At 41.8% G+C, this 15,539-nt stretch overlaps 1 protein-coding gene across 1 annotated transcript in view; it reads right to left on the bottom strand.

The window, feature by feature from the left end:
* LOC121708611 (rab effector Noc2-like) overlaps nt 1-15,539 on the bottom strand; it is a 96,463-nt gene that overhangs the window by 34,708 nt on the left and 46,216 nt on the right. The window contains exons 7-8 of the mRNA XM_042091407.1: nt 13,612-13,716; nt 12,615-12,770 (exon numbers count right to left, since the gene is read on the bottom strand). Coding sequence (XP_041947341.1) covers nt 12,615-12,770; nt 13,612-13,716 — 261 coding nt within the window. The remainder of the gene's footprint in view (nt 1-12,614; nt 12,771-13,611; nt 13,717-15,539) is intronic.

The following is a 15,539-nucleotide window of genomic DNA, read 5'->3' as shown; positions in this document are numbered from 1 at the left end:
GCATGCATTGTGTGCGTGTGTGTGTGTGTGTGTGTGTGTGTGTGTGTGTGCGTGTGCGTGAGTGTATGCGTGAGTGTGCGTAAATACACACATGGCAGAGAGGTGGAACCAGAGAGCTAACTCAGGCCCTCTCCACCCAGTGGCCAGAACATGGGTTGGTGATTGGGACAGCAGGGTCACGGCCCCCGGTCCATCCATGCTGGAGAGGTTGTGCTAATGAACGAGGCAGTAGGGGAAGAGAGGAGAGGCAGAGGAGAGGAGAGGAGAGGAGAGGCCAAGGGAGATTATTGGAAAAAGGAGCTCCTCTGCGAGACCTTTTGCATAAGGCACAGAGGGCAAATGTGTGCGGAGACAGAAACCTAGGAACAATCAAGAGACCTGGAAAGTACTTCTCTTTTAATGACATCAAAAGCTGCCATTATCCACTTTCTATCCAGTTTTTCAATCTAATGCTCTTGCTGCAAAGGAGTGTGTGTGTGTGTGTGTGTGTGTGTGTGTGAGAGAGAGAAAGATTAAGGTGGTTTATGATCAGTGTCTGTCCCAGGCTGTTGTTTTCTAAATGGCATGCACTGATATGATGCAGATGGCTTATACGAAAAGCTCCAACTTAATATCAGATTGTGTAGTAACTCGTTTGCGGTGACACTTCTACTTAAAATGAGTAATTAGCACAAGAATGATTTTAATGTTTTTAAATACTGTTTTCAGTGTTACAACACATTGCTTGTACTCCAACATGCACATATGCCTAGAAGATGCAGAATGACACTAGAGATTTAATAACAATTTTTATACACAGGCACTGCAGGGCATATAATGTATATTAATGTGTGTTTATCATAATTCTAATATATTTCCAGTACTTCACCCACAGTAAATGCTCAGTTTACAAACCTCAATCATCACCACCAATACAAATACGCACACTCTACTCTCACAACATGTAAACACACACACACACACACACACACACACACACACACACACACACACAATGCACAATGAAATGGCAATGGATATTATATTCACGCATGCTTTATAACATTTTCACTATCTAATGTAATTCATGTTTGTGCATATGAACAAATCCACATCGACTTATGTCAACTAGTCACATAAACATGGAATTCCATAAGGGCCTGTCTCTGCTGCTCTTTCATCTCAGAAGTGAATTACATTCAAAGTCCTGCAAATGACACCCTGTTCTGTCAGCACCATATAGTACATCATAACAGCAAAACTACAGCCATCATATATGCAAGAACACTAATCATGGACCACCCCCAAGGCATTAAAGCACAGAATAAATATATGCTACAGTGGGCAGTGCTTCGACTTGGCCAGCTTCCCTCACGGTCCGCGCGCGGGATCACGTGGTATCACGCGACTTTAATTTGTATTCTTCCAGTGACGCTGCAACAACCCAAACAACCGGCAGATGTCTCAAGTGAGCAGGGTGTCTCGTAAAAAGAAATGGAGCCTGGAAAACCCTACACAGACTTCACTACAGACTTTAGCAGACTGGTTTAGAAATAATTTAAAGGTGCCATGTGTAATGTCTGCCAAAAAATCAATTCATACTCCACATTCCAAAAAAGATGGGGCAGTATACCTCCAGAAAGTGAGTTTGTCTACCCTAGAGTAACAACCGAGACACGTGCATTTGCAGTTTGGCTGGCGGTTATGTTACCCGCATACTGCCTCCCATGGCCGAAACTGGTATTATGACACTTGTCGGGCTGTGGCTAGTAATTTAGCATGCTAATTCAGGTTGATATCTCTTCAGCACTATACCTTGTCATTTTTTTAATGACATCATCACCCTTATTTCCTTCCATTCTTTTGATGCGTGTAGCTAATTTTTTGGATATTTTTACCTCAATTCTTACACATGGCACCTTTAATAGCCAGAAATATGTCTGCCCTGCCCTAATAAAGAAATATTTGGTTAACTGTGAGTGAATCCCGTTTGTAGCCGTAGAAGAAACGCAGGACAAATTAAACATTCTGGTTTTCTCCGACTGCAATGATGATAGACAGACATTATTTGGACAAAATATAGAGTATTAACCTCCGTTGCTCAGCCAAATGCCTTCCTGTTAAGTCCTGTTATCCCAGAGTTACAGGCGATAAACGATTTTTGATGGTCACAAGTTTACTTCATTAGCGTTTATTTTGATTATTAAAGAGTGTTTTTTATTTAAAGGCTTGACTTCGTGCTTATTCAGTAGAGCATTTAGTGCTCTCCCCACATTGCATGTTTGTTTGTAATGGATGCAACCACGAGATACGCTTGTCATAGGCGCCGATACCGTGGGTGCTCCGTCACTCGAGCACCCACAGAAAACATTGAGCACCCACGGAAAACATCGAGCACCCACGTGTGCCAGCTTACAGTCCCGGCTAAATTTACATCTACAAGACTGCTTTAACGAATTTTTATGATAGTATGAAGTACTTTTTGTATAGGCTACTATCTTAATTGCTTTATACTCAATACTTGACCAATGACTATTGCATCTGTCTATTGAAAGTGAGAATGTGGCAAGTGATCTACTGTATAGGCTTCATAAAATAAAATAAACAGATTGCTAATGGCCTACAAGCTGATCTGAGGTGTGTTTCCCGTACAACTACGGAGGTTAGCTTTTTACTAACAGGATGCATCGTTCAACTAACCAACATGTAAGTTACGACTGTTTCCCAAAACTGTCGTACTTACATAGTACTTCGTAAGTTTGGACCATGATAGTTTCCAAACTTCAGTAGTCTGGACTAAGGTGGTTAATGACGTTTAGTAGGACGTGAACGGGCACCTGCACATAATTCTGTGGCGCATTAAGGCCGGCAGATGACAGTCGCCGTTGCGCAGCAGTTATCAGTCCCCTGTCCAAGAGTTCGAATCTGGGTTAAGATTTTGACAACAATATTCGTTGAAAAATATCATTGTTTACCTTTAAGTTTATCTTTTGTGCAGATCATATTATCAAAATTAGAATCAGCCTTCTTGGCCTGGTTTGCGTAAACTAACAAGGACCCACCCCCCCCCCCCCCCCCATGAAAATCAAAGGCTACATATTCTCAACTGACTCGTCAAAAAGTGTGCACCACATTATTGTCTGCAGGTGTGTGACTTTTACTTACGTGCACATGGCTGCAAATTGACTTATAATTTATGTATTTTCTGCCTTGGGCATTTTAAAATATGGATGTATGGTGGTTAGAAGTGTAAATATCAATTAGAAACCTAAATATATTTATAATTATTAATTTGCAAACAAATAACTGGCGTCAGTGACGTCTTTGACATGAAGATCCCCGGAACTATGCTTCTACTAGCATTCTACCACAGGTCGAGAGGTGTAGTTACTGTAGTTTGAATGTATATTGAAGCAAAGTATAAATGACCGTAGCATTTACCGTGGAGCTAGCATGGATCAGAAAAGAAGAAAGATCACTCTGCCCCTATGACAGTCCCATCCTAGTGTGTGTGTGTGTGTGTGTGTGTGTGTGTGTGTGTGTGTGTGTGTGTCGACTGGGCCCGGCACTGGGGGAGGCCTCAGCAGTTGGGCCGGTGGTAATCACCTCTCAGCAGCAGCAGCAGCACCAGCACCCCCACAGCCCAAACAGCACACACAGAGAGCCACGGCTCCTCCAGCTGACCTGGGTGTAATTATCCAATGACTCATCGCAGGGGGAAAAATTAAATAATGAAAAAGAAATTAAAAAAAGGTACAAGCACGGCGCTCTCTTATGAAAATCAGCATTCTATACTCATCATCAGGAGAAGGAAATTCGTTTTTGTCAAGAGTGTAGAGATTTGTACCCGATCTCGACAAGGCATCTCAATGTGGTATCACTGCTATCTGTATCCTGTGCCCTTGCGTGGTACGCTTCTATTTTGAGAGGAAACAACATTTACCACATGACATGTTCTCTGATATACTAAAATGCATTATGCTGCTTTGCTTGATAATCTCCAATGGTGTGACTTCAACAAGGCTTAAGGTTTTGGCTAATTAGTAATTTCTGCAGACCAAATGATGAACCAATTTACCTTACTCTCTCCAAAATGTTTCCTGACGCACCATAGCAAAGCACGTTAATAAATACATCACCAATCCATTGTGAATCATTATTGAATCATAACATTTATATTTCCACTAATCAATGGCCCAAACGGTCCTTCACTAACAGGGTCTATTACAAGACTACTTGTTTTCCATTCAACTCTTAAACAATGGATAAATGAAAATCATAACCTCAGGTAGGCTCGGTGAGTCATATAATGTTCCATGTCTCATAATGTCATTTCATTAAAGGAACCGAGCCGCACATGAAGCTAGAGGTAAGCCTTGATTTTGTGTCTCCAAGCAACCAAAAGCATGAAATTGCAGAGTCACAGAACACAGTCAGTGATGATACATGAAAATATTCAATGCTGTTGCAAGGGGGCTGTCAACCAATGTGGATGGAGGGGACAGGAATGTGGCCATTCACAGAGCAACAAACCAGTTCTTCCATATAGACTAGAGGTTGCAAGCTAACATGAAAGAAGAAAATGTACTGTATGTGATAAAACAGGTTAAGATTACAGTACAGTGACAGACTAGAGGACTTGCTAGCACAGATTTCTAGGGTGCACCCAGTGCATCCATCATATACGCCAACGATGGTAAATCATCTCCTGTTCTGTGCACAAGACAGCTGTCCCATTATCCTTGCAAGCACCTCTTTTGTACTGTAAATCAAACTTTAACGCCACAATGGTATTGTGCATCATAACAATAGACACTGTGTAAAAAAAACAACAGAACGTGTTAACTGTGGAGGCAGTAAATGAAATACATGAATGAATTCAACAGGAGAGTATTTCACTTATCAAAAAGAAGAACATCTGCAAGAGATGGATGCAACCAAATAGGACCTCCACTCTCGCCTTAAGCCCAAAGCACAGGAGGTTCTCAGAGATGGATAGATATTTCCTCAGACTGATATGAAATGCTAAGCTGTATAGCCTACACGGTGATAAGCATGCGAGAGGGACTGGAAAATATATGGGCCTTAAAAGATGTATGCTCTTGGCCACACAACATATGGGATTTTGAGGAAACCCACAGACATTGTGAATGTGATGGTACTACAGCTGAAAACTAATAAGATATTGAGGTGTCCATTTCTCTTCTCACTAACCTCCCAAACTTCGAAGACTTGCCCAAAAAAGGACAGGCTAACAAGATTCTTTTTTTATGGAAATTATATTATAATCAAAATGATTAGACAGTATAGGGCCTAAAAACACAATAAGCACTAAATTGAGGCGGTAATTGATGCTTTGTGGCACAGCGCCGTCAGAAAATGCAGCTTGTGGACAAAGATTATGCTGTTTTTAAAAGCACCAGCTAAAAGCTAGAGTCTAACAGCTTATCATTATCCTCAGGCCTTCACTGAAAATGTGGCCAGCCTCTCCTTTTCTACTGTAATCATCCAAACACTTATATATGGTTACTGAACAATGTAGTTATGATAATAAAACCCGTCACAAACCTTTTGAACGTTTAACGTTATAACCCATCAAATCCAATCTATAGAAAAAAGGCTTTTGGGATGTGAAGATGTGAAACAAAGTATTTCTCTATTCTTAACACAGATCATTATGTTAATTTAAAGAATGAGTAAGCATGATTCAGTGGTAAATCACAAAAACCACAAAGCTAAACATCCTAAACATCCTGTTTGAGGAATATTCATGGTTTTTCGACTTCTTAGAATGCTAATAAACATTCAATGACTGTCACGCCCGGCTATGCCGTGCTGGGTTTCTCTCTCCCTGACTTGGCCCTGTGTGCGTAATCCAGCCTGCATTTCCTACTGCTGCTGTTCTGTCGCCTTTAGGTGGAGCTGTTGCTGTGGGCCGTGCCGCGCTAATTGGTGGGCTGATGAGAGGGTCTTTAAAATCACCACCTTCCAGTTGGCTCGGTCTCTCTTTCTGCTCCCCCGGCCTGATGACGAGAGGCTGCTGCGCTCGTCGCTCCTCGCCCATTCACCTTTTTGCTTTACACTTCCATCATACTGATATGCACGACACTTTTGGTTTGCTTACCACTTACTGACTTCGGACAAAGCATTCGTTAATAAACCAACATCATATTTAAACATTAAGTTCAGTGTGGTCTCCCCTATGTCAGCTCTACTTTGAGCCAAGTGGTCCTGACAATGACAGACAACTAAATTTGTTTGATGGGTTAAAAAAAATGACAATGGAAGATGCAGTACTATGAAAAAATGCTTCAAGTTTAGACCTGAAGCATCCCCCCCCACAAATTTCCTGAATGTGTTGGGTAAAAGTATTTGTAATCAAAGCTCTGAAGTTTCACTCATAGTTCTGCCTGTTTTGGTTTTCTATTCTTGCCAGCAGATATGTTAATATTATTGTTGAGCATATAAATTGTATAAATTGCTTAGTTGTGTTTTTATATTATATACTTTTAATTACTTTTTTTGCTGTTAGTGAATGTGTGTGTGTTGTCTGTATGCTACTGAGACCTTGAATTTCCCCTGGGGATCAATAAAGATCATCTATCTAAAGATCTATAGAAAAAGATTATAGAACATATTGAGAGTATGCCTCACAGACACAATGTTGAGACCAGTACACATCACAGGCTAGATGCCCACACCTATGATAAAAAAGCAGTACACATCACAGGCTAGATGCCCACACCTATGATAAAAAAGCAGTACACATCACAGGCTAGATGCCCACACCTATGATAAAAAAGCAGTACACATCACAACCACAGGCTAGATGCCCACACCTATGATAAAAAAGCAGTACACATTACCACAGGCTAGATGCCCACACCTATGATAAAAAAGCACAGGCCTGCGAGAGAGATGCTGTGATGATTTCATTTTGCATACCAATACCTTTTTGAATGGCAATGCTAAAAAAAAGCCGCTTTCCCCAAAGAGATAATAAGCTGCATGTCAAAGGAATGCATCCATCTGCAGATCAACGGAGAAGAACACATTAAAAAGCCACGGGGTCAAGGGTTAAGCACTCCGCTTCTCGTTAGCATTTCATCCACCCTGGCCATTACGGAAGCACATTTGCTCACACCAATCCATTCCAGCACCCCACACTCGCTCCCAACGCTAGCGGCTTGCTGCCTAATGATTACATGACCCTGATGCGTATGACACATGATGTATACATGCCTTTACAGAGGGGATAATCTCACTGAATAATACAGCACGGCAGAGAATGATATTACTGCATTTACATAATATTTTTTACGTCTCTCATCCGACGACAGCCACAATAAAGACATCCTGGGGGAAAACTAACTGTGACGCCAGCCAAAGAGCTCTCTGTTGGACTGGAGTGGAGTGTACAGGAGATGTTCACAACTCATGTTAATTTTGATTGATTTAAAAAAGAAAACATTTCCGCCACACTAGAGGCAGTCAGTAACATCTCGCCACTGTTTATTTAATAACTGCTCCCAAATATATCATTAGATTGAGTAACATATTATCTGTTGGCATGGAAGATGGTCCCCAGGATGTCTGCTGGCACAACTAATCCTGTATGCAAGCCTTGTCTGGAGCTAATCAGAGAAGACTGGAGTGTTATTAATTATGGCTGCAAATGACACCCCCCCCCCCCCCCCCCCCCACACACACACACACACACACCATCCCAGGCTCCTGCATGCCCCCCCTTCCGCCACAGCCATTATTAGAAAATGGCAGTGGTTAGTCATCAAACATTTACAGTTGTTGTTCTCTATCTCTCTCTCTCTCCCTCTCTCTCTCTCATTGCCCATTTGTATTCTAGCAAGGTTGCTAGCTGTTTTGCATTTGCCTGGATATGATTGACACCTTCAAGCCATTAGTCTATCGCTAGAAGGTAATATCTTCACCCTGAAAATATATATATATATATTTACAAATACTTTGATCGAGATGATTGCAAAAACATGGCTTGGACTAACTTCAGCATCTCTTTATGAGGAAAGAGCAAGCTGTTCAAAGCAGAGTAAATTGTGGTTGCAGGATAAAGGCTTAATGTTTTGCCATGCGGTGCTGTGGACGCACAGAAAAAGGTGTCCTTCTGTTCTGAACCCAAGCCGTTAATTTGATTGTGTTGATGTCAGTAATTTCCTGAGTGGCTGTTTAGCAATTAGATGTAATTAATGGTATGATCGCATGGTAAAAGAAGAGTCTTGTAAAGAAAGCTCCCGTTCATTTACCAGAACAAGCACACCCACAATCCAATTACTACATAGCCTTAATTATGACCGCCGCTAGCAAAGCGGTCATATAGGGATTGTCAAAGTTTTTTTTTTTTTTTTCCCCGTCATCTATTTCCTGAATTTTTGGTCAACGATACCCGGGACACCGAACCACATGAAATTTGGTGGGTATGTAGCCCCACTAGACTTTTATGGAAAAATTTTGTTTCGTCCCCGGGGGCCACTCCCCCCCCCCCCCCGTGCTGGGCCCCCCGAACCGCAAAAAAAGCAGTTTTTCCTAAATAACTACCTGAACCGTGGCACTGAGGATGAAGAATTTTAAATGGTATGTTGGTCTCAAGGGCCCACATCAACCTGGCCCATAATCACTCATTTGTGATTTGCACCCCGCCCCCCAGTAAAAAATGAAAATGCAATATTATTCTGCTTTAATCGCCCCTATCTTCAGTTAAGATGTTCAGAACTGCACCAAATTTTATTAGGTTATGTGTACATTTAGTGACTGTACACTCACTGGCCTGTAGATGGCGGTGCACACATATACACATGCACACACACACAGACACCCACATACTATCGGTATTAGAACGGCCGATACATAATTACAAATTCAGTAGGATTAAAAGAAAGCCAAAATAAATATTCATCATCATCATCATGGCTGCATTTCCAGAGTCGTTTGTCCACTAGATGGCGCATCGTTGCAGTGAGACATAATTTTGTTGGAAGTTAAAAGTGGGTTGGAAAAACAATGGACGCTTCCTACAAGGACTGTACCGCAGAGAACGTCTAATAAGGATAGGAAGATGTTCACATGAATTGTAATTCCCATTTCTTCTTGAAGCCGAAATAAATCTGAGGATGTTTATCGGACATGCTTGGTTTTTACTGCAGGTACGTTAATCTTATAATATCAATAAAGACTTGGTTGCGTTGGTTGAGTGATGGAGGCCAATTTGATTGATTGCATTTGTAGAAAACTATAAATGCGGTTATACCAAGCAAATTGATAGCAGCACTGTAATTGTATCTTTCGACTGTCATTTGTTGCACGTGCTACAAAAATCATTCTGTGCAATGGAGGTTTTACCAACGTTACACCGGTCTGATACAGTTTTGCCTATACATGATGCATGAGACTGAGACGCCTGTTTATTTTGTTTTAAGTGCGTGCAGGGTGTGAGAGGGGAATCCATGTGCTTTGATTCCAGCTTGGTAGTTGTAGTCTGTGAAATTAAAAATCACGTGTGTGTGAAGTATCCAAACAATGACACCTTCATTTCATTATGGCTGCTTTAGCAGCACACCTTAAGCTACTGTGTAGTGGGTCCCATTTAGAAGTGGCTACTTCATTCGTGCTTTCCTTGACTCATGGAGCTGTGTGAATTTTATTACAACTTTTCGCCACGATATGGCAGTTTAAGTCCGCTTGATACTGTAAGGCGTGAGCCATTGGTTTCCAAAGGAGATTTTATTTGTGTCGCCAGCCAGCATAGCCTATTGACAATTTATGTTGTAAATAGGCCTATCTTATAAGCCTACCTGTAGCTTAGGGAAGCTAACAGCTTTCTATTAGTATCTAGTTTGTTAGTTACAGTTTTGTCATAACTCCCTGATGCATTTTTGCATTTAGAATAGCCAGAGCGTGGATATCTTAATCGGAAAATGAAACAATATCGGGTGCCTATGGACTAGGCTGGGTGAACCCAGCCTGATCTGCCCGCTATTTTTTTTATTTTTTTTTTATTTCTTAAAAGATTGAGCTTGGTCTGGTGAAAGCCAGACTAGCCATGGACCTCAGTTACACAATGCAAGGGAACATGAATCAGCCTATATTTGCACGAACAATAACAACAGCTCTTCAACTTTGGCCCGTTAAAATGTGTATGAACAGTCTAGCGACGCATTTCATCAAGGCCCATTTGGACATGTCAGTTATTTGCACCACTGGTTAGATGTAAAACAGCATTTCGTTTCAGACTACTGTTACTTAATTTGTGCATTAACAATAACGTTTCAGACTACTGTTACTTAGTTTGTGCATTGATAATAAAGTATTAGATGAACTAAAGATTACTAAAATCTTATGTAGAAGAAGAAACATTCACAAAAAATCCATCCATCCAAAAATGACCTTTGTTTTTGATAGCTGTTGAAAACGGCATGGAATTGACAGAGATGTTTTTGTTTATAAATACATAAAAAATAAATAAATAAATAAATAACATTATGCTGATACCTTTTGCTTTTCCCAAATACAATGTAGCCTACAGGTGTAAGTGACCTTTCATCAATCCAGTTGCAATGGATGAACTGTGATGAACTGCCCTACTTGTGATTGTTTAGAGATTTTAAAGGTTTTATAACAATGCTACTACATCTTCTTTGGCTATTCTACAATCTATTCACCTTTTCAGCACCAGTAGGCTACTTTCTGTGCAGCCGCACACACACACTCAGGCATGCCAAACAAGCATACACAAAAGTTTCAAGAGTGGGGGATGGAGTAAAATATGGGGACAAATTGAAGTGTGATTTATTTTCGCGGAACGGATGTACAGGACTGAGCGGCGGTCATATTTTGTACCGCTATGCGGTACATCTAGTTTCATAGACATTTACAGACTTTTACAGTGAACTTCATCTAAAAACCGATGAGGATCTCATAAAAGCGCCTCGAGTTTTACACTGCCAGTCAAAGCACTGCTCACCTCAAATATTATCCTTTAATAGTGCTGTTTGTCTACACACGGCTACACCCAGACCTACATATATACCTGGTAAATAAAAACAAACTTTTTTACCTTTTCCCAAATATCTTGTTACAACACACAAGGGGCAAATATGACTATACTTTCTCCAACACCCAAAAAAACCTAGCCTAGAAATCTAGACGCACCCTAGCGGCGGCAAATTAATTTGCTCAGCCTGTACGTCTAGTATCAAACCATAGGGATTTCTATTGGCTGACGCCGTGGACTTCACCCAATCATCTTTTAAAGACATTATTTGTGTAATAAAGTGTGTTTCCAGCAAAAATACTGAAGGGGAATGTCCACCAATGTCCATAATTCTTCCGTCAACCTATGATTTAGCTGGCAAAGTTATGGTGATAAATCCAATGTCAGTAGATGAAAAAACATTAGATTGAATCTTTAACAGCCACACTCCCTTAGCGGTCACAGAAAGGAAAACACAACATAGAAACAAATAAATATCAGGGTGAACTTGTGTCAGCGTGGCACAAAACCCATTACGTGGAGATTAACGCCACACTACCACAGAAGCCTGCTCCAAGCACACGACAGAAAAGAACCAGTTTCTCGCATCTTTGGGGAATTTTCCATGTCATACTCATTCTGAGTGTATTCTCGAGTCCTATTCACTTGCAAGTGTTCTGTCAAGGCAACCCATGGCACTTTTCCAAGGTGACGAATTTCAGTTCTGACTTTTTTTTAAACCAGACTACCTTTGACTTTTGTAGCCAAACGACCCCGTGCCCAGAATGCTAATGAAATCATTACGTGATGAAGAAGAAAAAAAAGCTACCGTAATCGCCGCATGCCTCCTTGTAGTGACATAATTGCTCTTTGAATAAAAAATTGCATATGGGGAAAAGGGTGCGTGAAAGATAAGGTTAGATAGTGCGCCGCTATAAGTGGATTACTTTAGAGCGTGAGGGAGAGAGAGAAATTGGCCAATAGGGGAGAACAATAACACACTCCAAAGGGTCTATCAACTTAATAAGGACTCGCTCAGACTGTCCAACTTAAGTCAAGGGGCATGGGAGGTCTCACTTCAAACAACCCCCGTCACAAGACCGCCTGTGAAGACATGTTATCTTCCTGAGACTTCTATAGAAAGTGTTAACCTCTCACAAGCCATCGTTGGGCAAATGCAGGCTCATTAAGATGGTCCAGGCTACTAAGTAGATGACTGACAAGATAATTAAAATTGCAAGGACAAACCATGCACAAAATATGGCAAATAAATACATTTTAATAGGCTGACAATGATCCTAAAACATGTCTTGCTCAGTTACCATACACCACCTCAGAGAAATAAGAAGGCTTAGCACAGTAAAATCTGAAGTTTTGCATGCGTTTTTTAGTCCCTGAAATACAGTGCTGCAGTAGGAAACCTCATACACTGACAGATGCGAAAAACACAGACAATTAAACCTGTTCCGAAAACTTTTTTGACAGACGCAAGTTTCAGAGTCGGTGTGCAAACGTGATTGACAAATAAATAAAACCTCACGTTGTGTCAATCATCCGACAATTTTGCAAGAAAATTACGGTGCAAAGACTTTGACTGACAGTCAACAGAGCGACGGACTGAGGCCTGACTTACTGTGAGAGAGACGGCTGTGGTCGGTGTCCTCGTCCTCGGTGGCCGGGGGCAGGCTGCTGCGCTCGCTGGCCAGGCTGGAGTGGCTTTCTGACAGGACAGTGCTGCTGAGGTTGATGGGAGCGTGCACCCGGACCAGGCTGGAGCTGCCGCTGGACTCTGTGATGGAGTCACAGGACATGAGAACAGGGCAGTTGCGCTTTTCCCAAACAGACATTCTAAAAAGAATTTTACAAAGTTATTATCTTTTGCTTGTGACCATTACTTCTGTGTTTTATTGGGATGTTGACCATATTTTTTGCATATTGTTGACTTTTTATGCATGTATACATCAAGACTTTCACTCAAATGTTCCTATTTTTCTAGGTTTAGAAAACAGTAATTCATAATTCCATTCTTTTCCAGACATACGTCCTGAGGACATGTCCTTCAACTCACTTTCTCGGAGGAAGAAATTGTAACTTTCCTTTAACTAAGACGGAATGGAAAATGTTGACCCATTATGGCTACATTTCTAAATGTAACAATGCAGGATAAAAGTGGTGAAGTGGAAAGAGTGAAACTTTTATCAGAGTAACTTTATTTAAACATCTTAAAAACGAGGTCTGCTGAATGCCCCAGGAGGGCTGCCCTGTCACCTACTTAATGGATCACAGACAGTGAGGAATGGCCTGGAGGTGACACAACAACCTCGCTGGCTGTCTGGGCTGTGAGGGACACTGTGTGTGTGTGTGTGTGTGTGAGAGAGTGAGTGTGTATGTATGTGTGTGTGTGTGTGTGTGTGTGTGTGTGCATGCGTGATTGTGTATGTGTGTGTGCCTGAGTGTGTATGTGCGTGCATGCGTGAGTGTGTATGTGTGTGTGTGTGTGTGTGCATACGTGTGTGCGTGAGTGTGCGTATGTGTGTGTGTGTGTGTGAGTGTGTATGTGCATGCATGCGTGAGTGTGTATGTACGTGTGTGTGTGTGTGCGTGCGTGAGTGTGTATGTGTGCGGCACACCTGATCCTCTCCGGGGCCTGCAGTCTGAAGCGAAGCGAGGTCTTTGTAGTTCTCCACTACAAATGCTGAGCTCCGAGTCACTGTCCTCACTCTCGCTGGACACCACTGCAGGGAGACACACAGGACACCAAGTCATCAGCAGCGTTGGCAGGAACGTCTTCCTGGAGTTCCAGGGAGCAAGTAGTGTTGCGCTTTTCCTTTCTCTTCCTCCTGAGTCCAACTTTTCTTGATTTTCTTTTGGCGTTAACAAACATGTAACTAATGATCTTTTCAAACTCAGGAACACAATATTAATTCCTGAAAATTAAATTGGTTTGATATTCATTACTTTTATCTTACGTGAAATATGGACAAGACAAGTAGACAAATGCAGCCTGTTCCCTTGGTAATTATGATTTAACGTCACCCAGACTTATGGTGGCACAGCGAATCAGCCAATCAGCATTAACCCACAGATAGCTGATTTGAGCTTTCTGTCCTGGAAACAAGGACATTATCTTTTCTCTCCTCGGGACCAAAGATAGAAATGAGATTAGTATGTGTGAAAATGTAGCCTCATCAAAGCAAAAGACCCCATTATTGGCAAAGCTTACGAAGACGCGACTTTATATAAACAACGTAGGCTACATTTCAAGCGCAAGATATCTGCACAATATATACAGATGGGACTTCATGGGCTGATTGCTGCTTGTAGACTATGTAAGGTGAGGTAAGGTAAATGGATTCATATAGTGCAATTTCCCGTGGCTGTGGCTGCTCAAAGCGCTTCACATAGAAACAAACAAAGCCAGCAACAAACAAAGATATTGTTAACATCAATTAAACTTGTACAAATAATAATGACCATATTGTGAATGTCAATTCAGACATGGTATCCATTATGAAGGCTCACAATCCACTGAACTGCAGGAGTAGCACCAAAGCTAGGCCACCTTCAGCTACGTTGCTATGACACTGGTAAGCATGGCAACATTAGCCAGTATCTTACAATCATTCAAATGAACTTTGCTTTCATAATAGACTCCTTGGCCTTGACTTGGTTTCTAATAAAAAAATAAATAAAAAAAAGACTGGATTCAAACAGAATCTGGGGTATATCATAATCAACATTTTGTTTCACAAAGATAATTTGCGACACTGCAATTATAACAAAAAAAAAAAGACTGTTTCTTACTTCTGTAAGAAACACCGAAATTTGGTCTGCTCTGAATGAGAAAAAAAACAAAACTGTCCTAATCCTCAGACTTGCTGTAAATATTTGATAAAAAAAGAAGCTAAGGAGAAATTGCATTCACTTCAGAGCTCTGCGCTATCAACTCAATGTGCAACTCCGATTGGTCTTGTTGACGAGAACTGTGCATCCCCTTCCTCTCTGTGCCGGGGGCTGGAGACGCCGAGGGTGCATGCGTCTGGAGAAGTGCCAGGGTGTTTGTGCCCTCATCACCATAGGAGCACCCACATGGGTGGCCCCAGGCCAAGCTGAAAATGAATAACGCCAGCGAAGAACGACGAGGGGGGACGAGTGTGCGGAGAGGACCTGCTTCCAATTTGCCACACCCCATCTGCTGCCGCTTCAATCAGAGGCCGGGGAAGGTCGGCAGAGAGGGAGCCGTGGCACACGTAGAACTTCAAATGCTACCCCAATCTCCCTCCTCCATCTGAAAAAACCTGCAGTCTCTTTCAGTCGCTCTGGTGCAATCTATCGCTCTCCCCCCCACCCCTCTCTCTCCATCTCTCTATCTCTCTCTCTCTCTTCTCTGGCCATCACTCTATCCCTCTCTAACCTCTAACCTACCTCATTCTTTTTTAAAAATATCAAAATAACCTGTTCTGTGCTTGGCTTCTGGCACAGTGAGTCAGAGCAAATCCTTGTTCTTGGTTCGCGCCAGCCACGTTGCGAGTGCTTAACCCAGGCAGAGGGAAAACTT

This window comes from Alosa sapidissima, chromosome 5 (assembly GCF_018492685.1).
Source record: "Alosa sapidissima isolate fAloSap1 chromosome 5, fAloSap1.pri, whole genome shotgun sequence".
In the NCBI taxonomy this organism is placed as follows: Eukaryota; Metazoa; Chordata; class Actinopteri; order Clupeiformes; family Clupeidae; genus Alosa; species Alosa sapidissima.
The sequence above is the reverse complement of the archived record's forward strand: the minus strand, read 5'-3'. Positions and strand labels throughout refer to the sequence as shown.